Source organism: Diadema antillarum, unplaced genomic scaffold (genome assembly GCF_040938485.1).
Source record: "Diadema antillarum isolate AM-2024a unplaced genomic scaffold, OU_Dant_1.0 seq00000782_RagTag, whole genome shotgun sequence".
Taxonomy (NCBI): Eukaryota; Metazoa; Echinodermata; class Echinoidea; order Diadematoida; family Diadematidae; genus Diadema; species Diadema antillarum.
In genome coordinates, this window is record NW_027271670.1 from 2,111,134 (window position 1) to 2,135,338 (window position 24,205).

Sequence of the window (24,205 nt, forward strand, 5' to 3'; positions counted from 1 at the left end):
GGAAGTAATTATTCAACTTTGAGGATTCAAGACCCACCTGGGCAGTTCATGGTTGGAATGAACTATCTAGAATTTTGACTACATTGTTAACAAATATCAACACAGAATAAACACATGGTCAATCACAAATTAATACACTGTGTGACTTGACTGTTTTTTTTTTTTTTTAGATCTGACACCACCAGACTTACGGACAAGTACACCTTCATATACATGTGGATGTGAATGGTTTTCTCACATAATAAAAGAACACTTGACATCCCTCTTTCAGAAGGCAGGGGGAATAATATTACCCATAACATATATCAGTGACAAGTCCAGGAAATGTGTACTTTTTTCGAAATATAAAATCTTGTGAAATTTTCTTTATATTTTTCATGTATTGTTCTACGCATGTGACATCATGCACTGTAGTAGTCTCTTCATCCAGCAGTGATTGCACAGATACTTTAAAAATTCAAAACTTTTGAACGGATTGTCCGATTTTTCCCAAAATTTTTACTGATGCGTTCTACTAATATTACTACACTCACTCAATCCACATGTATATAAAGGTGGACTTGGCCTCTAATGAATCAGGAGAGAGAGTGAGAGAGAGAGAGAGAGAGAGAGAAAGAGAGAACAGCAAATAACAAGAAGAGCTAGCGAATAAAACAAAAGACTATAACAACATCCATGCATACACTACACACACAAGAAAAAACACATTCTAGAGTGGTGGAGCCTGAGAGAGAAAAAAAACAACAACAACAACAAACAAGCCAACAAACAAGCAAAGAAAGACTCTCCTAATTAAAATCTTCTTTGACCAGGATTAAAAATAACAAACTGAAATTCAGTGTAGCTACATAAAAAAAAAGGTTGCATAGAGCACACAATCCCTTCAATGCACACATTTCAATATGAAATAAAACCAGGGCATGCAGTAACGCCAATACAGCGGAGAGTACACACAGAAGTGACATGAATTTATACCGCACACAAACAATGACAGTAATAACACGAATTGCATCTTGATTACCCAACACCTATTTGTCACTCTGACAATGAAAGACGAATGTTACATATATACCTCGTAAACATTTTAAAATGAGTTAGTATTTATTAATGCCTTTTTTTTAATGAAAAAAATAGAGCGGTTGAGAATAAATTTCAGGACTCTGAACAAGTATAAAAATATCTTGGCCCTATCACATTCAACTTGGCCTCCTAGATCCGCTGAGGGCCATTTTCAAATTCAGTGGAAGGCATCAGGTCTTCCTCATCCACGTCGTCATGGTGATCAACATCAAAGTTCAGTCTGTTGTATTGCTCTTTGTAGAACAAGATGAGGGGTACGCAGACAACTACTGATGCCAGCATTATCCAGTTCAGCCAGGCAAAGTCATTGGCTGTCGGACAAGAAGAACAACACAAGATAGATGAATACAGAGATAACAGAAAGTAAAAGTTGAAAAGAATAGATGAATGAATACAATGGTAGTTTGGTGCACTCTTAAACTTGGTATGGACGACCACAGATATCTAAAAGAATTTAAATCTGAACATGGAAAAGCTACCTGATCATTAAAGACCTATTAAATAGTTCAGACATTTTTTTCTCAATGATGTAATAATATTAAATGTTAAATTCTAAGTAATTCTATGGTTGCGCGGGATTTTTTACTGTTCTGAATTTTGTTCTATATTTGTTAATATAATGGATGCAAATTCCTCGGTTTTGGAAAACTGTCTATACTTTTGCCGCATGCGGCGCACTATCACTTCTAAATTGTGATGACGTCTAAGAACGGAGTCGTCGATATTGATTGTCCGACCAGCCTAGCCATAGCCAGCGAGCTGGCAAGGCTATGCTAGCGCAGCGCAACGCAGCGACAGCCGGCTGGCGGCTGGCTAGCGCTGGCGGGGGAGCGAGCTAGCGAGCGCATAGCTTAGCAGGTGCTGCGCTGCACTATTATCATTGGCTAAGCCTTTAGAAAAAAGAATATTTAATGAATTGTATCGGATTAAATACTGCCAATAATACAGATTACAACTGTGGTACGCTTGGATATCCATTATTTTCAGCAAACTCGTGAAATAGGCCCCACCACTGCGTGTCTGTACTAATACTACGGAGACTCGCCTGTGAATTCAGCCCCACCGTGTGGCGTTCATCGGTAGGTAAGCACGGCGGCGGGGCTGCCTTCCACAGTCAATACTCGTGAATGCGGCGAAAACGACTTCCTAATATGGCCCTCGACTAATTTAATGGCCAATTTAACCATATACAACCTTACCTAACCCTAAACCCTAGGAGGACCTACCCTTGCTTGCTATAAACGCACGGGTAGGCGGTGCACGCGAACTGCGGTGGGGCCTATTTCACGATAGCCCCACCACCACTGCGTGTCTGTACTAACATTACGGCGACTCGCCTGCTTTATAGGCCTAGACCTACTTGTGGATTCAGCCCCACCGTGGCGTTCATCGGTAGATACTGAGTAAGCACGGCGTTGGGGCTTCCTTCCACAGTTAGCCCGACCAGACGCTGTAATTACGCCGTGCGAATGCAACGTACCTACGTACAGCGACTGGGCTGTGTATAGTTATTCCACAGTACGATTTGTAGCATAACACAAAAACTACTCGACCAAAATTGACGATCATTCTTGGTATCGTTTTTCTTAGAAAATGGCGCATCTAAATAACTGATAACAAATACAGCAGAAACTGACCATGGGAAACTGGTCAGGCTTCTTTTTTTTTTGAGCCACGACCCACCCTGTAAGTTAGTGTAACATATCCCCCTAGAGTGTAGCCTCTGTACTACTACCAAAGATTCTGCTATTACTACTTACTAGTCTACTAGACCTAGTGGTAATAGTAGTACTACTAGTAGTAGTACTAGTAGACTACAATACTAGAAGACTGCTACTAGATCTACTATTAGACTACTACTAGTACTAGTAGTTTAACTTGTTAGCGCCGGCCGACGGGCCAGGCCACGGCCGGGACGCTCCCGCTTGCTGCGGCCGGAGTAGCCGATCACTTTGTGAGCGAGCTGGGTGTGTTCTTCTACTACTTACTAGACAAACAGTTGCAACTTACAATGTCAATCATGTAGAATACAGTATATCCTTTTTAACGTTAAACTAATCAGTATATGGGGGCATACCAGACATACCACTCTGTATTTCCCAGGCGATCGTTTCCGTGAGGTCTATTCTCGGACTTGTTGCCATGTTCATACGCTCTTGCACTGGCAGAGGCGGAGATGCAGCTGGTTCATATCGGTAAGGTGCAGCCCCACGATAACGTTCTGGTTCACTAGCGGCTGCCTCTCCCTCCCCATCTTCCCCTTCAACTTCATGTGCCTCCTCTTCTTCTCCGCGATATCGTCAGAGCTGCAGTCTTCATCATCATCATCATCATCAATGTCGAAGTTTACCCATATAGGGGAAGACATAATGCTCGAGGTACCAGGTATTTGTGCAAGCTAACTTAGTGATAATGTACGTGGTACGAATGCGTACATGTCGACAGTCAGTGGGTCGACCGGGAGCACACATCCCGCGCCCGGGCCTGGCCGGGCTAGCTATCGTGTACGCGCGTGTACCAAGCTAGTAATCTAAGTGCTTGTGCTGAGCGGCGTCTGCTAACTGAGCACAACTCCGTGCTTATACGTCATCAATCGGTTCAGGGGTGTTGGTCACGTGACTATCTTTTTCGCAAAAGCTGCAACGAGGTCCTCCAAAAATGTGATATTTGGGGGAGTTTCTAGAAGCGATAAAAACCGGAACGACACTGACAACATATTTACATTGATAATCATGACATATATTTTACATTTCTTTTGCATATTAAAACATTTTGCAAGCATTTTATTAGGTCTTTAACTGATGATCTGATGTGATAACTGATTATCTACTGTACCCTATAATCTGGGTGGAGGATGCAGCTATTGTCTTTGCTATTGTAAAGCGATGTGTCTGATGCGGCGAGACTACGAAAACGGTGGAAGTGCGCGAACCATCCACCTCCTATATCGACTTGTCTTGTTTCAGTTGGTTTCTTTCTATCGACTATGAATCGTGGCATTTTTTCGTACGAGAAACTGCCACTGATTCATGGTTGATAATAAGAAAACGACTAAAACAAGACAATCAGATATGAGCGGTGGATGCTTCCACTATTCGTAGTCTCACCACATTCTCAGATGTTTAGTCTAACAGCAAAGACAAAAGCTGCATCCTCTGCTTAGATTATAAGCTAGATCTACTGCTGCTTCCAGCTGTGTTATTTATTTATTTTTTTGAAAGTGGGGAAGTAATTTTGCAGTGATTTTCATTGTTGGTTCAGTCAAAAGTCAAAGCTCCGTCACGCCCTTTAACCCGTTGAAGACGAGTCCCGAGTATACTCGGGCAGGTGTCTATGGGAAATGCCTGTTGTAGCAAAATCAGTCTGTCCTCAATGGGTTAATGAGAAGGTTCTCAGAGTGGAACCCCAAAAGTCTTAGGTTTCATTTGCTTTTATCATTAAAATTTTTCTCCCCATTTTTGTTTGTTTGTATTTGTTTGTTTGTTGTTTTTTAAAGAGCCAAAAAGTGTGTGTGTGTGCGTGGGGGGGGGGGGAGCAGGGTGCTGCATTTTCGTATTTTTGAAGATCATTACAGAGCTCCGTCTGCAGTATGACAATCTGTGAAATTCAGCCATCACAGTGTTAACTATTTTCATCTTCTTCTTTTTTTTTCTCTGTGACATCATCAGTGTAAGATGGTGACATACTGTAAAAGTGGAAATTTTCGCAGTGTTGAAATTTTCGCGCTTTTGTGCAACCACAAACAAGAGAGAAAATAAAAGCACACGAACATTTTTGCTTGCCATTTGTTCAAGTAGTTTATATCTTGATTCCGCAGAATTAAAGACACGCAAAACTCTTCTTACCCGGCCGAGCGCGAAAAATTAGTCGTGCGAAAATATCCACTTTTACAGTATTTGATGATCACAACCTACAGCATCTCTACTCACACAAAGATGGAATCATTGGGAAGAGCAGGAAGAGCAGTGAAAAGATGTTGGTAAGCCAGAGCATGAAGACAGTCGTCGTTTCTTCTCCGACGGGAAAGGCGCCCTCTACTGTGATCTCAAAGTAGATTGGAACTGTCGAGTTGATGAAAAATCCAAACAGAATGACGGAGATATACAGTTGCACTGAAAGGAAACAAAAAATAAAACAGACAAAAATATTAATGAACTGGATATGAAATGTGATTTTACATCAAAGACCATATCATTTTCTGACAGTGTAAAGAACTTGTTGAATTCAAGCAGTGTGAAATTCATTTTTTGTGTATATCAAAAGATACCTATCTGTCTACAAAATTACTTCGCCCCTTTAATAATGCACAAATACATTTTCAAGATCAAATGCTTCAAATCCCTGCACCAAAACACAAGAGGAAACTTATCCTACATTCAAACTCTTTATGCGCCACGGCATTAACCCCATAAGCCACATTATTCCGAGACAACAACGCAGGCATGCTTAGGGAAAGCAATCTTTTTTTCATCTCTATGTTACCTTTTATAGATTTTTGTTATGCTGGACATGCAATAAGCAAAGTTGAAGAGAAAATTCCCAGCATTGCTTTAATGTGAATTTTATGACAAATATATGATTCCCCCCCCCCCCCCCTTCAAATGACCAGTAGCTACATAATTGTCCACGAATGTCTTTTGCACTCAAAACAGTGACAGGAACTTCGAATTTACTGGAAAATCCAACAGGGAACACCGCATGATATTCAACCACTACACAATGCAAGCTACATACATGTGAGAGGAATGGGGCCATGAGTGCAGCTGTCATTGTACTGTGGCATTTGGCAATTTATTGATCGGTTTGTTCGGGTTTGCGCATTTGAGCAAAATATGCGAACTTGGCATGCCATCGATTGAGACGCATGTAGCGAATGTGGCACACAAAGAGTTAAATGCTAGACCCATTTCTTTGGCTTTCTATGGCTTTCTATGGCTGGCTGACTGCAGCCATCCATACACAGAACCCTTTAGAACGGTGAGTTAGCTCAGTCGGTATACAATAGCGCATCTGCCTCCAACCAAAGTGACCCAGGTTCAATACCCGAGTCTGGACTGAGCAATGTTGTGTGTAATCATACCGTCCCCTCTAGCAAGAGGCAAAAACACTCTGTCCCTCAGATAGGACATAAAATGGAGGTCCTGTGTGTGAGAGAGTCACAACTCATGCACGTTAAAGATCCCGCTTCATTCATTCATCGCAAAGAGCAGAGTGTTTAACCCGGTGAAGTGGTCCTGCCTCACATCCAACTGGACCCCATGGAAGACCAGCTTAATGTAGCTGAATATGTGCTATCCAGCCATCTTCTCAGATGGAAAATGAACAAACAAACAAACAAACAAACTGTGCTTTGTTCACTGATTAGCATGTATGCTGGACCACTTCATATACTTGTATGTGGAAAGTGACTGTTAACAAATAGAGATCGCCTAGTAATCACCCTGATCCTTGTTGCGTCACCATGGACTTTGGTTCTAGTTGGTCTGGAGCACATTACTGTATCTGTGTGGGCTTGCCAAATGAATCTACAAGACTACAACATTGTTGAGTTTGGCTGGATGACTGAATGCTGACAAAATGATGCCAACCCTTTGTGGTTTTCCCAAGATGAGCAGCAATAGTCAGCAGGTCTTTATTAAACTCTTTATGTGCTACGGTGTAAAACCTTCCTGTGGCCACATTATTCTGAGACTGCAATCAGTGGCTGATCCTTTTTTTTTTTTTTTTTTTTTTTTTTTTTGACAGCTGATTAAACCTTGAAGTGGCACCAGAAATACAAACTGCTTTGTGCCCCCCTTATGGAATTCCTGAATCCGCCCCTGGTAATGCATGAACACTTTGGGAAAACATTCTGTATTTCAAAGCCATGCAGCTTTTCATTAGACACATTTACGCTAGACATACAGTGAGCAAAGGTGTAGAGAAAATTCTATGCCTTGCTGTGATGTAAGTCTTACGCCATTAAGCTATAATTATTATTCTTTCCTTTTTTTTTTTCCTTTTTTTTTTTTTTTTTGCAAATGGCCAGTAGCTACATTATTGTGCAAGTCTGGGGGGCATGAATTTTGCTGGCATACGTACAACCACGACAGAAAACTAGAATTTACATGGAAAATACCTATGATGCACCGCTATTCAAATATAACATAATGCGAGCGAAACTGTGAGGGGAATATAATCGCGAGTAAAGCTTTCAATGTACTGTGGCATTTGGCAATTTATTGATCCATTTAGGCGGGTCTGTGAGTTTGAGCAAGCTTGGCACAATCGACTAAGTCGGGCGTGCGAACGCGGCACATAAAGAGTTATGCTTCCAATGCACAGACTTACCTGTACTGAAAGGAATGTAGCTGTTGGCTAGCAGAGAAGCCCACAAGAAGGATCCACAACACCCACACACAAGTGTCAGCAAAACAATCTTCATTTTACCTCCGATGGAGTCCACAAATCTGCAAGAGCCAATCAGGGAAGAGTATGAATAAACTAAAAATAAACAAGGAAAAAAAATGTTTCCATGCCCATTGTATAAATGCATTTTTATTCTATATCTATGACTGCATTTATGTCAGCTGACTTGACAAGCTGTATGAATGGATTCTGTGGATTTACAGGCACCCAGAAGTATGCAACACAGAGTTAACTAAGGTTATACTTTGAACATCTGCACGTCGTACTCTGCAGATAAAATCAAGAGCCATTTTATTTCAAAATACAAAGAATTTTGAAGAGAAGACTGTGCCAGACAACACACCTTCTCTAGCCTAGCTTTTCATCCTGTGTGTTTGGTCTAAAAAGTTAACAAGCATTTGCTTGACAAGCATTTGCTGTATAACTACACCCTAAAGTGTAATCAGCATGTGTGTATTACATGTATCTATGGAAGCAGCAAATGTCCAATGATAAATACTACTGCAGTCAACCTTGCCTAAGTCAAATCTGTTAGGACTGAAGAAATAGCTTCCACTTAAGGAAAATTTGATTTATGAGGGATGAAAATCAATACATGCAGAATATAAAGAGAAGAGGACTTGAAAAAAACTTTGACAGAGGCAACTAGAAATTTACATTGCCTCGCAATGCGATTGTATCCCCCAGCACTAGAGAGGGCACACAAACCATCCACCAACAATATGACCTTTGACCCTATAAAAGACAGAACACTGGGGCAGCACTTCCAAAATCAAAAGGCTTGGGGATTACATTATGATAAACTTCCATACCAAATTTGAACAAAATCTAATGACAAATGTGACCTCTAGAACGCACACAATCTATGCAAAAAAATATGGCATTTTACCCTACAAAAGATGAAACACTGGGGGCAGCACCATCCAAAGTTACAGGTGCCAAGATATTACCAATATGAACCTCCATACACAATTTCAAAGAAATCCGTCAAGGTTTGTAGCCACTAGAGTGCTCACAAGAATGTGAAAAGACAGCAGCGTAACGCTGCTGAATCCAGAGTATCCTCCGGCATACATGCCGGGGGATACAATTATTTGGCTTATGCGAGGTCGACTTAAGCAAGGTTGACTGTACATATAAATCAAGACTAGGATTTTCTTGTGTGTATTTTTGTTTCGTTCTGTTTGTTGTTGTTTTTTGCACAGTCCATAAAACATAAATATACATCTTCAAGGTTTACATTGCAGATGATAGGAAAAAACAAAGACTCACTTTCCAAAGACAATGCCTCCAATGACACCAACGAGATTGCAGAAAAATCCCATCCATGCTGCAGTCGGCTGGGAAGAAATAAAGAGAACACAGTCATAATTCATCTGTTTACTGAATCCAGAACATTGCAGGGATGAGAAATAACACTATTGTTAAGAAATACAACACAACACAGCAATATACTAAAACCTAGAGCAAAACTTGACTGCCACATACTGGGATACCTCTGCCTATAATGGCATATTAAGTATGTTCTACCACTAGTGGTGCTCCCACACATCAGGTAGACAGAAGTTCTTTCAATCTCAGCCTTCCACCACAAGGACTGACTTTTCACCCCTTTACACAAAATGATATGTCTTTTCATACATACCCATTGGACTTTCCTAGCTGGATGCTATAGCTGAAAAATTACACTTTTAAGAGAGACTTTGACCTTTGCCTTTTGATCTTTCATCATTTTGCCCATGTATGTGATTATAATAGTTACACATTCTGCAATCAGACAAAGTTAACAAGTTATGGTGAGAAAATTGCAATTTCCACAAAGTGAAATGAACTGTTGCACTTGATCTTTCATGCAAACGTTTCCAATTAAAAACTGCCTACTCATGTCTATCCTTTTCCTCAAATTACACTTCTACTGGACATTCCTCACTATGGATACAACTGACATCACAGGTCAAAGTTCAGGCACTTTAACATTGATGGATTTGCTGAAAATTTTCAACTTCACATGGGTGCACATTATGAAGATACTCATATGATATTATCTCGTGTATGTGAGAAATAAGCACAGAGAATTAACTCACCTGATCTACCTTGTTGTTAAATATTGCTACAAGTTGTGTACTCCAGCTGTTGTAGCTCCCTGTACTGACGCTAAATGCCAGGGCGGGAATCCAGAACTGTCTCTTTCTGTAGGATGTGGGAGAAGATGTGGTGGGAAAAGAAAGAGAGCAAAGAATATCCTAGCCCTGATAAATTAATTTGGGAAAGAAGAGGATGCACACACACACACACACACAAGAACAAGCTTACAACTGTTTCTAAAACTTGCATATCATTATTAACCACAAGAACAAGCTTACAACTGTTTCTAAAACTTGCATATCATTATTAACCACAAGAACAAGCTTACAACTGTTTCTAAAACTTGCATATCGTCGCTGGGGTGACAAGACCTCGTATCCCAAAAATGACAAATGTTCAGGAGAGCAAAAAAAACATGGTGGCCAAAGCATTGTAGTGAATGGGAAAGCCTTTCCTTTGACATGTCATGGTGGCTTCATTTTTGGAGTAAGACAGTTGGGATTTGGCCAAGACATCACTTGACCCATTATTTGACCATTAAGCCAAAAAAAATTTTCTAACATTTTTGAGATACGAGATCTTGTCACCCCATCGACGATATATCATTATAACCACAAGAACAAGCTTACAACCGTTTCTAAAACTTGCATATCATTATTAAGAACTGAATAGATATAGATTCCTAGCAGCCTTACTGCAACTGCTCTTGTTCCACAGGTGCCCATTGTGCACATACTCATGTTTGTAGAACTGTGAAGACATCATCTGCTGTGTGGGCAAAAATCTGTATCTAAGAATTGGGCATATTTGAATTCATCTCATGCTGTTTACTGAAGTTCGAGGATATATAGCTCTTCCAGTAGATGTATACAGATGTTGTACCATAATCACTCTAGTATTGAATCTGGGAATTGCAGTGATTAGCAATACATTTTAGTTAACAATTCTGAGTATAATGCTTTTTTTCAAGTCTTTGTGAAGAGCTTTTACTCTAGATGGGTGGCACTATGGTGTAGCTTAAACACCAGATTTCCAATGGAGAGTAAAGATTTAATTCAAACAAACACAATCATAATGAAAGTAAACAACAATCAACTTCTTTGGCGAGTTGAAGGTGCTGAATTCACAACAATGGAATACACTCACTGGTAGACATATTTCTGAAAGATGTCCATTTCATTCCAGTACATACATACTATTCTAGAAGTAGTAACCATGACAACAGAGACTAGTCTCAGACTTACTTGACAATGGCAAGGAGTCCGGACTTCATGTCTTCTCTTTCAGCAATAGCTGATGCGGTGGGCGGAGTTATGGGTGTGGCAGGGAAGTATATCAAGGCTGCCACAAAAAGGCAAACAGTCCAAGCAAACTCTGGGCAGATTTGATAGCACAAATTGTAGTAAATGGTTATTGTGGTTGTTACAACATACACATTTGAAATAGTACATGTGTTTATGACATCATACATCATTATTTTCTACAAACTTGGCAGGTATTATTGCCTATGTGATAGAATTATGTGGACATCATGCTCCCCTGGACACCGACAGAGCTCCCCCCCCCCCCCCCCACACCCCCAAAGTTTGCAATGTTCTTCTCAGGCACAGTCTGCAAGAATGCATGGAATGTGAATGTGCAATACTCAGGTGAGTGCTGCACCCACTGGGTCTCCTGTTACCATAAGAAACCTTAGAGGTTCATCTAATGCTGCATTTACACCAGTTCCTGGTGGCCACGGCAGCCCCGTCTGCCCGAAATGCAGTGCACCATGGGTAGAAGAGATGTCCTCCTGTTTTTCCCCCTCTGCATTCTGGTCTTGTTTGCTCCAGTTCTCGCCTCAGTGAACATATTATCAGACCCTCTTCTCACGACTTCTAGTCAGGCTACAATGCATAGACTATAATTCTTTGTCACGTCCTGCTACAGACCGCCTCCAAGTTTTGCTATAGCCTATTACATGCCTATTACATGCCATCGCATTTTGTTGCATTCACCCCATAAATATGACATGCAATGTTCCCCATTAGGACCAGGACTGCAGTGGCAAATTTTTGGTCAGTTTAAAAACCTGATGTGGCATTCGAGGCAATCATGGCCTGTCAAGTCTAATCTATCCCGTCTCACTGCGTTGTCTCACGTCCATCCCGTTTTGTCCACGATAGCCTGAAACGTTACTGCCATGGCCATCGAGAACATGATGTAAACGCAGCATAACACAAGGATGAAAGAGATATGATTTGGGTATTCCACCTATGGACAGGTGTGAGACCAATACTATTTCATAGAAATGTTAGACAGGTTTGTATTTATTTTCCACAAAGGTTATGTCATTCAAGAGCTTTGCTAAGGATAAAGGAAATCCGTTCAACCTTTGTGTGAAATGAGGTTTGCAAATCTCATTCAGATCACCAGGTTCAAAGAATGGAGCCAAAATGAGAGAAACAGCTCTTTAGAACAACTTGAGGGGCTAAGAAATGTCCAAAAGATTTGCTTTGAAACTGACTCCAGCATTAGTGGCTTATTTGTGAACAAGTGGAAAGTCCGTGAGGATAGTAACTTCTATTGACTGTAACAACAACATTTAAAGACCTACAAGCAATTATCAGGTTAACACTAATAACATGGTAATTTTACAATGATACTTTCAAACCGTTCTTCTTGTTTTTTGAACTCACCGACTAATAGCAAGGTTTTGATTTGTGTCAAGCGTATCTGCAGCTCCAAAGGATCATACTCTTCTGAAATGAAAACCATCGTCAAAACTTCTATGTTGGAGAAGAAAAGGAGTGTGGAATGGCTGCCATGAGAAAAAAAATTATATAAATTACTCTGGAGTGATGTACACTATATCACTGCTTAATACTGGTGCTGGTTTGATGGTTCCAGAACAGTAAAAATCACTGTTGGGCCAGTAACTTTTTATAAAGTGCCAAATTTACTGGTATGACACGACTGGTAAAAAAAAATAAATGAATGAAATAAAATTATCAAGGTCAGTCCAGAAAAAGAACAGCGCAAGGATAAGTTAGAGTTTGGATCAGGAACAAATGGAGAAACTGCCAACTGGTCCAACAGGGACAGGTCGGACTGGTAGAAAAAGTGGGTTAGTGTGCAGCCCTGACTACACTCCAGAAACACACAAAAATAGCTGGCTGGAGGGCAGTGATTATTGGTGAATTATTGCTTATAATGAAACAGATTTTACATTTACTCCACTGACTTTTGAAACACTGCTGCTAAAACAAAACTAAAATGAGTTAACTATAGACTATAGCTACGTACACTCTTCCAGAGGGTGCATACAGACACTGCTGAGCAACATAGATTTTATGTGGAGGAACACCAAGTGCAGTACATCAACACTGTCAGTTGTTCGGATACCACATATCAAAGAAAAAACAGACAAACTGCATGAACATTTTTGGGCTCTGCCAGCATAGGCCCTACTGATAGGCGTAGTTGATTGACATTTTGTTGCTGTTATGTAGATATCAAATAGATTGGGACTATCCATGACACCAGTGCAGACAATATGACATTGGTTCACACAGATTATTCAGCAGAATGTCTATGCAGCAAAGAAAATTTACTATGATACAGAGCACTGTAGGCACCATGACTTTTGATACATACCCTTTGTTTCTTCTGCTTCAGTCACATCAGTTAGCTCTAAAGGTGATCTGCAATAGAAGTAACATGAAGAGTATCACTAGAAAGCTTACAACATCTGAAGGGAGTTAATCTCTTTCTCAAAGCTACAATACACAAACACACACATACATCTTTCAGATAATTCATCATTCTGCAGGCACCTATCTCATGACATACCTATGAATCAAAAGTGCCATTTAAGTGGTGGTGTAAATCATACAACACCAGACACTCAAACCTGTCATATGGAATCATCATGATAATGTGTTCGAACTCAGGGCTCTATACATGAGTATAACCCTTCATATAACACCAACAGCTGTCTATATGACAGTTACATCACAAAGGACAATCACTTTGTAGGTAAACAATGTGAAAAAAGAACCAACCATCTGGATGTATTTGAAAGTATGCACTATTGGATATATCAATGAACTACCATGGTATTAAATACAGATTACACAACAGTTACTGTATAGCTTCCATGACACATGAGAAATTAAGTTTATATCTAAATTATCACGACTTTCTCTTATTCAAAGGACTTTATACTAATTATCACTACATTTTTGCGACATTTAATACTATCTCTTCAAGGAATACTTGGCATAATTTGCTATCTCCACATGGATTACTGTATGCATTGGTGTTAAACCACACCTATTTTGCTGGTAAAACAGAAAGACCTACTACAAAAAAGGAAGATGCAGCTTATATTAAGAACAAAATTTGTGCCCATAAAAATTAAGTCTGCATTCTGAATGGTAGAGAGCGTGCAAGGTTTTATTCTAGAGCATTTTGGGTGGCACATAATCATATGATATCTTTAGTAATGAGGCTTAGTAAGGCAAGTCACTTTGCAGCTCCCATTAAGTGCCTGGACACTATGTGGTACCTTTGCTCACCCCTGAAATAGCAATCATATACAATGTACCTTGAATGTCATGATTAATGAAAACTTCAGATGATAATATAGGTGTCATGAGTATGAAATATATATAAATCTATTCATCATGATCATATTTGTAATAAACTGGCCAGATTAAAGAGATGTCGCAAATACACTTTTGTCTAGTAAATAGTTATTTACAAAGGAATAGATGAAATATAATGTGAAGTAATGACTTTGTCTCTATCACCATCAATTGCATTTTATCACAACAATGTGACAGGTAAGAATGGTTTGTGATGCGACTGAGAACCACTTGCAAGGTGTATGAGATGGTGATACCGTCTTACACTGTGCTCTCGTTGGTGTGCGTGGGATAGATGTCCTGCACGATCTGGGGACCGATCAGGAAAGAGGCAGCCACACCTAGATACGCTGTGGTGGAGGAGATGGCTGTTGCCGTGGTGCGCTCATTGGAGGCGAACCACTGGGCAGACAGAGTGGTCACGCCAGACATGAGAATCGGGGCCGAGAGACCGATGAAAAGCTGTCCCATGTTTGCTGACCTGGAGTTTGAGTGAGCGAAAGGATGAGAGAGTGATAAGTACAGGGACAGATGGGGAGAGGAAGATGTAATTTTGTCAATGGAATCTTTAAATCTGACATTTTCGTGGCCAAAGAAAGAAATGTACACTGTAGTGGCCTGAAATTTATAAATGGATATATACATTGAACAATCCATTTTGAATCTTGAGCACATGATTGGGCCACCAAAAGATAGCCTTTTTGGAAAGACAGTGGCCAGACATCAACTTTTATAGGCCCGGGGCCACCACGCCACCAATAATGTCAAACCATGATTTCATACCCCTAGTTGATGTAACATAAACAAGTTTGTAATCACGTTGGATTTATTTATAGACAAATAAACTGGGGCGGCACAAGGAAAAGTTCCCATTTTTAAAGAAGTATTAAATGTAGACACCATTCATTTCATGATGGTTTAATCATTAAAAAGTTGGTGAGTTGAGAGATAGTAACAAAATCCAAAACCATGCCAAAATATTGCCTGCTGTAGCACTTAAGGCCCCGTCACAATACAGCGAATGCCCAACGAATGCCCAACGTATGTCCAATAAATTTGAAAATTTGAAGATAAGTTAAGATCCATTGGTAATACTAGAATAGTTTGTAACATGCTTGGCGTTCTTTGTATTCATTAGCTATTCATCGGGATACGCAGAGATACGCTGGAGCCGATTTTTTTTTAAACATGTTCAAAATCTCCAGCGTATCTCTGCTAATCCCTATGACTAGCTAATGAATTCAAAGAACGTCAGACATGCAAACTGTCTTCACATTTTCGAATTCGTTGGACTTTCGCTTGGAATTCGTTGGGCATTCGCTGGGCATTCGTTGGGCATTCGCTGTAGTGTGACGGGGCCTTTAAAGGCAATGTACAATGTATGCTGTCTCCAAGTTGAATTTTCCCCAGCACTGCTCCTACTTTTCTCAACTCTGCTCCTTGACAAAGGAAAAAAAAATCTCATTCAATAAAATACAGCCTATAAATGTGAGTAACCAGTATACTGCAGTGTACATATCTGTAAACTAGAGTGAGTTCTTTCAGTGGCTGTCTATTGATTTTATAAAGTAATCAGCAAAAAACCTATGCGCCAAACACACACCTCACTGTAGAATTACAATCGTGTTAAAATGATATTAGAACAAGACCTACTACAATGTGTACATGAAGTCTACAAGCTAACAGTCCCCCAAGGATAGCTAGACAATAAATAAATTGCAAAGACTGTATACTATTACAATGTGAAATGAATCACAATTACCCCTTTTGCTCAGTATACAATATTGGACTTCTCACACTTGTTGTGGATATGTGGGTATTAGTTGATGACAGATGCCTACAGACAGATGACAACCGCCTATACAAAGGTAGACCGATGCTTCTGTAAATTAAAAGCTTCTCCACATGAAGTTACATGTATCAATGTAAGGGAGAGCATGTTGCGTGGCAATGAACACAGATCTAGACATCTTAGAGGGCTTTTAACCCGTCGAAGACTAGCCTAAGTACACTCACGCATGTGTCTGTGGGAAACATGGGAAACATGTTTTTTTTTAAAGCAAAATAAGTTTGTCTTTAATGGGTTAATAGCACTACAGTATCCACACCAGACAGATGTTTCTCTTTCTATGCAAATGACTTTTGTTTGATTCCTTCAGAATCTCTCACAGAGGTAATTTTAAGGTGAAGTCAGTTGATGAGAAATTCCGTCTCCATTATTTCACTTCATGTGTGCTGTTTGTTTGTTTGTTCATTTCATTGTAGAGAAACATACGGTGTTCCTTGTAACCACATAACTGACTGTCCGAGTTGAGTGCCTTCAATTTGAGAAAAGGTGATGCCTTCACATACAACAAATCCACTACCAGTACAGCAAAATGCATTTAAAGGGATCGTATAGTTTTGGTTGAGCCTTGACTTCAAGTTTTTATCATTTTTTGGTGAGATGGTAAGAATCCTCTTATGAAATATGAAAGAGCAAGTAATTCCAAGAGGGATTCATTGTTTATTTGATGAAAATTGGTTTTTAAATGGCCGAGTTATAAATCCAAAACAGAGCGATCCTAATAAAGTGTGGGACCCACATTTTATTATGATCGTTTTATTTTACTTTGGTTTTGGTTGAGCTATTCCAAACCCGATTTTTATTAAATGAACTTTGAATTCCTCTCTATGGTATGCTCTGTACTATTTCCAAAGTGTTTTCTTGGTATCTAGCAAAAAAGTGAAAGCCCAATTTTCATCTCCACTAATACTGTACCATCCCTTTAATCTGCTTCTATACAGTCTAATTGCCTGTCACATCGGTAACACCTCATCTTGCACACGTATGTATTGTACAGCTTTGACGAGTGTCTCGCTGTGTGTTGTGAACAGATAAAGCATGGAAACTCACTTCCTCTGTACACATGACTATTCAAATCATGGGACCATTTATCAAACACTGAACCATAACATCAGTTGAAAGCATAGCAACCAACAAAAACACAAAACCAACACATGTAGAGGAACCTTGTTACAGTGTATAACAAGCTGCTTGCGGTCACTGAAATTTCCTCCGACAATGTATATTTGGTACCGTATCCGATTATATCATGGATTTTAAAAAAAAGAGGTACAAGGAATCTGACCTGCAAAATTACCTAGTTTATATCATTCATGTTCCTATATCTGACCTCGCTGTAATGGGGTTTCAGTGTTATGGGTAATACCTTGATTTGCAGTCTCGCTCTTGTTCTCTGAAAAATTCAGATCATACCAGTACTTTCAGGGAAATTACAAATGTTCAATGATGCTTGTAAAAGAAAGAACACAAGTCTGGATAAAATCAGAGATGTGGAAGCAAAATTCCTTACTTTTGAATACCGGTACTTTTAAATGGTGTTCCATTAAAAAGTTCTGTTTAACACTACACAACTGTTTCTTTGTGAAATGAAAAAAATAAGTCTTATCTAGAGAACTTTCTGATCAGAAATCTTGTCTTGTTGCTGCATAACCAAACATGCCTATGGTACAAATGTAAGCTTACATGATAAGAAATCTAAAAATTCTACATGTCCTGGGAACCCTCACTTTACACACAATGGTTACAGGGGTCTAGGGCAATGTACCTCCTGGGCAATTGCTCCCGACCCTTTCCCTAACCCTAACCCTAATCCTGAACCTAATTCTAACCCTAACCAAGACTCTAATCCTAAACCTAACCCTAAGCCTAATCTTTAATTCTAACCTTACCACTAAACAGTACTAGCAGGGGAGGGGGAGGGGGGGGGGGGGGATAACTGCCCTGATACAGGTTCCAGTCTTCACCCTGATTTGGAAAGGTCACAGCAATTTGATGATACTTATTTCTCAGGACAAACACAAAGGAAAGGAGGTGAAACATAAAGGAAGTTCTTAATCTTCAATAAGTTTATCGTGAAATTTGATGCTCCATCTTGGGTTTAACCCAACCTGAATTTGACAAGAAAACTATATAATTTGTAAAATAGGAAGACACAGAAAGCCAACCACAAAGAACAGAGCCAAATTATAGGAGTGGCTTATCTCCTGAAGAAACTTGACCATCAAGTCTTAGGGAATTTTGCAGCAGAAATTATCATTCTGTCACCATCACTAAATACCCCTGCATATCATCTTTAATGTATTGATGAAATATCAGGAGGGACTGGTAAAAATAATTGAATATGCACAAATACAGAGACCAAAAAAAAAAAATGACAACAAAGTGTGAAAGAAACAAGAACTTGAATTGCCTACGAAAGGTATTACCCATCTCAGAACTTCCCTTCTCGTTAACAACTTGCACAGTTTTTAGTTTGTAAAAATCAGCCATTATAAGGATCTTCCATTTAGACAGTTAATGAACAAAGGGGAACACATGAGAGATTTTATTTTTTTTGTTTTATTTTTAAGTCTATGTCATGAAACACTTAGCAATGAATAGAAAAAAAAAATGATTTAAAAATATATACTGGATCAAACCACAGAAATGCGGTCATGGCTTAAAATGTTAACAGGCCTACATTGCAACTAGTGGTTGTACAACTGTAGTTTATCCAGTAATGAGCATGTGATTAGGATGTGCCACACAATCAGCAGGAAGTCAGCGAGGGCAGCATATTTTACGCTGGGAAGACAGACTTGACTGGATGTTAATGTCTAAAACAGGTACAAATGTAAGCTGAAGCACCCCCCCCCCCCCCCCCCCACACACACACACACACACATGCATGAAATAAGCATGGTTTCGGTTGCCATGTACTAACAATGCTCAATGTATGAGACAGCAGTGACTCTCACTCATTACTCATCCTCATATGAAGCCTGATCACGTCTGTGACAAGGTCCTTTAAGCTGTTTCACACTGAATTCTGAAATTTGATCTGAAATGTCAATAGCACTGTTGAAGAAGTGGTCTATGAGATTATTTTGTATTTTAGAATCAGCTCATAAAATCAAACTTGGGACAATTCAACCCCATATCATTAAGGAATGAAATTTTCTGCAAGATAGACAGCAAATGTATCTCAATGGCTAATTGTGTGCTGAACAAATTTACAAACCCAACCACAACAACTCAACTGTCATATAATAAGATACAAGCTCTTCAGAGGTCAGCCTTGGACAATGAGTTTCTTGAAATATCAGACTCTGGACAAAGAAAGCTTGACCTCAATCTGGACAAATTTGTTCCCACCATGATAAAATGGATTTATCTGCAACCCCAGTCACTGACAAGTCACCCACCATATCATATGCTCCTTGCCGACTGGAAGACATCTGATTCCCATTCCAATGACCAGACACCCTGCTGCTACCAGCACAGATAGTCGAAGACCTGTAAATGCATTGTAAACAAAATGTGTGGATTCATTTTTTTTTTTTTGATAAAATATATTCATATTAAAACTGTTATTGATATGTCTAATACAGGGTTTGGCACTAACTTTTTTTTTTTTGGTCTAGTGGCCCATTCAGGCCACTAAAGTATCATAATCTGACATTTTTGATGGCTTGAAAAAGATATATGTATGTGGTGTTCTCAAAAAGATATGTTGTGGCCCAAAATAAAAGCAAAAGTAACAATCCATTTTAATTCTTAGTTTGCTCAATCAGGCCACCAAAATATAAATTTGGTGGCCAGACACCAATTTTTAGTGGCTCCAGGCCATCGAACTATCAGTAATGTCGAGCCCTGTAGCATTTATGATTTAAAACTTAATCTTGACATTGCCTAGAGGAGACACAGTGGACATCCATAATCATCACAGATACAGCATGGGTCTTTTACTGGTTACAACGTTTGATACAATTTTCATATTACTCACACAGCCATTTTATGGGATGACTCTTTTCTTATTTGCAATTTGGCTTGCTAAAAACATTTCACACAAAGTTCACTCGCAAACAACTGAACGTTAATACAAATACAATTGTATAAATGCAGATACCATGCAAGGTCACTGTTGGAGAAGATGAAAGATTGTTCACAGGAAAAAAGAGAAAAAAGAATACAATAGATGGTGAAAATGCAAATTACACTCATACAGGGCAAATACCGCATCATCAGTCACTTTGTTATTTAAATCATTTTTTTCTCAATTCTTCTTTTTAATACTTTTCACAGGTCTACCCAAAAATGGCTGCAACCCCCCCCCCCCCCCCCCCCCCCCTCCCTCAGTCTCCCTGGTATCATATGGACTTGTACTGTAGGTTGTGACTCTTGAGGGGAAATCTCTCACAAACTTTAGAATGACACTATCTGATATTCCTGAGAAAATAATTCTTAAAGGCACAATTTACCATTTGCAGATGAAACAAAAACCCAGTTTTAGTGCTTCAAATTACAGTAGTTCTAATATGTGAGTTAGGGATAGAAACAACCAATGTAAAAATTGAATCAGTGTAATCAATGTTAAGTATTGTTCAATACAAAATTTGAACAATAGTTACTATAAAAAAAAAAAATTGTAGACTAAACTGTCCCAGTTACAGTATGGTTTATTGAGGAAAAAAAAAGTGATATCTCTTTATATTATAAGCTTTAATGCAAAATTTTTACACGGTAGGATGTTTTGTGATACAACTGACCTACAATGTACACATACAAATCTTGTATGCATCAAATGTGATATCTCAAACATTTTAATTTTAAATCACTGCTTTGAAAGTAAACTGTACCTTTGAAACATGTATCATAAAAGAGGGTTTCATGATAAGAAACTCTTATCATCAGTCAGGGAATGATTTACTGCCACTATAAATGAACTCTGCAATTGCCAAATTCTAATAGCAGGATATCCAATTGAGCATTTGTCCTCAGTGAGTAACAATTAGAACTGAAAGCACAATTATCAGTGAAGGTTTCCTGCTGGAGTATTAAAACAAGGCTGCATGATGAATATACTGAGCTGTTTTCTAATGAAACATATGAGAATATTATCTATCCATGGTAGCCTCTCTAGATAGTGTTAGAGGGATGGTATAGAATATGGATTCCAAGAGAGCACTCTACGCAGGTTACAAAAGTTGAGACATAAATGGCAAGCCTGAGAAATTCTACAAATTCGATAAATGCAGCCGAGTTGGCCATTACCAATATAGTTTCATTGTGAATAGCCAGTAGATTAATTGCTTTAAAAATGGACCACTTGTTCAGTTAAGCTCTACGTGTCTTGCGATTGTCTCATGAAAATAATGTCCTTGGTTATATTGTATACTCGGTAAACTGACGAAGGAAACGGGACAATTATGTCAGTTATCCAATATGTTCACAAACTATCCAATAACTCAGTAAAACTAAAACTACAGGGTATATAGTGTTGCATATTGTCATAAAAAAAATGCAGTACTCCATGAGGCGTACATGAAGGTATATAATGTGGGCCTCTTCAATAATTGTTCTAGAAAATATTGCGAGTTGTTATGTGTGTATGTGTATGTAGGGATGGTATGCATGTGGCTAATGTAATAATGTGGCTCAATGTGCATTGCAATGTCAGGGCATATAAGATTGTAGAATTAGACACTGCAGTGAAGAAAAGTCAGTCAGTTTGTACACTTCATTCTAACAGACTCCATCAAGACAAAGAAACCTCAGTGGTCTCCAAAGAAAGATATGCAGTGGAAAAGATAACAGTTTGATGGGCTAGGGGTACTTTCACATGGGAAGACTAATACACCACATGATACAGCGTATACGGGAATATCCCTCGAGGGAATATGTTGAGACTGGTGTTGAATGTTATAATTGTGTGTAGTCTAGATACCGTGTGCCATAATTTGACAATCCAGGTTGAGGGATGAGTAATAGATGACTGTCTCACACAATTCTAAGTTAGATACTCCTCTTTAAGTTTTGAAGTGTTACAGTATATGATAATACAGGATTGTATTTTCGCTATATGAAATTGAGTTGTGTGTTGTATAGGTGTCAGTAGGAATAAGTAGGGTTATTATTAGGTATACAAGTTTGATGGGGGAGACGGAACTAGAATTAGAGTGTGAACACTCCTCCCACTGCCGGAGTGAAAACCACCGGTATGCACACCAGCGAGCCAGTGGTTCTCGCTCCAGCCCTGTGGTCGGATGTTGATGTGATGTGGTCACTCCTCTCCTGCCTCTCGCCAAGGTTGAGATAACTCTGTACCTCGGCAGTGTAGATAGCTTGCTACTTTCTTCCCCCCTGCCTAAACAAAGTCTTTGTTTTAAGTTTTGGACACCACTTGGGAAAGTGAGAGAGTTTATCTCCTCTTTTGAGGAGCCATCTCGAAGAGTGCTGGGGAAAAGAGAGGAGGTGTTTTATTTTATTTTAGTTCAGGAAGACAAGTTAGAAAAGAACCAGTCAGTGCAGATTGGTAGTAGAAATTTACAACAAATGTCAGTGTTATTATATGTAGCCTGAGAGAATCCAGTCATTTGAGTCATCGAATTGTTTTGAAATGAGAAGGAATAAGGTTAAGGGCTTTTTCCATATGGAATTTTATTTGTTTTGGAACAGAATGGCTTAGACAAACGAACAAACATTTTCTTAATTAGTTACATAATGAGTTGGCAGAATAAATTGATTTGGAATAATGTTTGAAGTTAGATTAAGTGAGTTGTAATTTTATGACTAATCATGATTTGTTTATTTGTGGCACCAATGAATTATAGGCATTGATATGGATGTAACATAGAACTGCATTCTTACCTATCGCACAGCTCTATGGGATGTAATCGGTAGTGGAGATAGGAAAGGGATCAGTGAGAGATTGTGTTATATTAAAGTCATATACCTAATGAGTAACCGCTTTACAGCTAAATAAAGAAGGGTGTATTAATTCAGTTGTTTACAGCTGGGGATAGGGTAGGCAGACAAATAACAGAGTATATCACATATGCTGTTTTGTTTCACACAGAGGGAGCAGTTCTCATTCGTAATTACAGGCTGGTAGCACTAAGCAGATGTTGTGTAAACACGGTGTGCTGACATATAGAGCCGTAATTGTTGTACATGATTTTGTTATAAATTGTTTTGTGTTTTATCATTTGAGTATTCATCTGGTTACTAACGGAATAAAAGATTCAAGACTTGCTTTTCACCACAAGAAGTCTGCCATCTCTCTCTCTCCATCTAAGGTCTACGAGTGCGAATGAGCGAGAGGTGGGCTACAGAATTACTTGAGGTAATAACTTTTTGCAAGATATTCGGATACCACCGACTGAAATGCTAAAGAGGTCTTCAGTTCTAAGAGGAATTCAAAGTTTATTTGATGAAAAAAATCAGTTATGTTGGCTGAGGTATCCAAAAACAAAATAAAACATAGTGATCCTATAAAGGGTGGGTCCCACCTTTTATGAGGCTTGCTTTGTATATCTTAGCCATTTCAAAACCAGTTTTCATCAAATTAACTTCGAATTTCTCTTAGAATTATATGATCTGCCATATTTCATAAAAGGTTTCTCATTATCTCAAAAAATCATCAAAAAACAAACAAACAAACAGTGGAAACTTCAAACCCCATCTCAACTGAAACTGTACTATCCCTCTAACACTGTTCTCCAGCAGGTACTGTCAAGGAGGGGATTGTCGCGAGAATATCTCATCAAAGGATGACAACACCTGGTAGGATTTGAACCCAAGACATTCACAACAAAAAATCCTCGATTATCCCCTATACCATCGCACTCCCACAGTGTAAGAATTAATTTGGTGCTATCATAATGGTGTATTGATTGCAAACCAATTATAATAGAAAAGAAGCTGCTTCATGGAATCAAATCAATCAAAGTTCCAACATCAAACAATAACAGAAAAAAAAATGAAATTACAGAAATGTAGTCATTCTACTTACCTTTGGTATGAAGGAGCCACGAGAACATAGGAGCAGAGGAAAGGAATGTAATGGCTCCCCAGTTGGCAAGGAGGGCGAAGTTACTATCACTCCAGGAAAACACTGCTTTGGCTGCAGATAATTGACACAGTGGTGAAAATAAATCAGTTGCCTTGCTGGAAAATC

At 39.1% G+C, this 24,205-nt stretch overlaps 1 protein-coding gene across 1 annotated transcript in view; it reads right to left on the bottom strand.

Moving 5' to 3' along the window:
• Positions 1–414: 414 nt before the first annotated feature.
• The window catches only part of LOC139739106 (solute carrier family 49 member 4 homolog), a 30,894-nt gene continuing 7,103 nt past the window's right edge, over positions 415–24,205 (bottom strand). Inside the window, exons 3-14 of the mRNA XM_071649724.1 lie at positions 24,041–24,151; positions 19,452–19,542; positions 14,467–14,682; positions 13,210–13,256; positions 12,252–12,314; positions 10,818–10,947; positions 10,456–10,477; positions 9,573–9,731; positions 8,761–8,828; positions 7,411–7,529; positions 5,010–5,192; positions 415–1,391 (exon numbers count right to left, since the gene is read on the bottom strand). Of these exons, the coding sequence (XP_071505825.1) occupies positions 1,210–1,391; positions 5,010–5,192; positions 7,411–7,529; positions 8,761–8,828; positions 9,573–9,731; positions 10,456–10,477; positions 10,818–10,947; positions 12,252–12,314; positions 13,210–13,256; positions 14,467–14,682; positions 19,452–19,542; positions 24,041–24,151 (1,391 nt within the window). The 3' untranslated portion in view covers positions 415–1,209. The remainder of the gene's footprint in view (positions 1,392–5,009; positions 5,193–7,410; positions 7,530–8,760; positions 8,829–9,572; positions 9,732–10,455; positions 10,478–10,817; positions 10,948–12,251; positions 12,315–13,209; positions 13,257–14,466; positions 14,683–19,451; positions 19,543–24,040; positions 24,152–24,205) is intronic.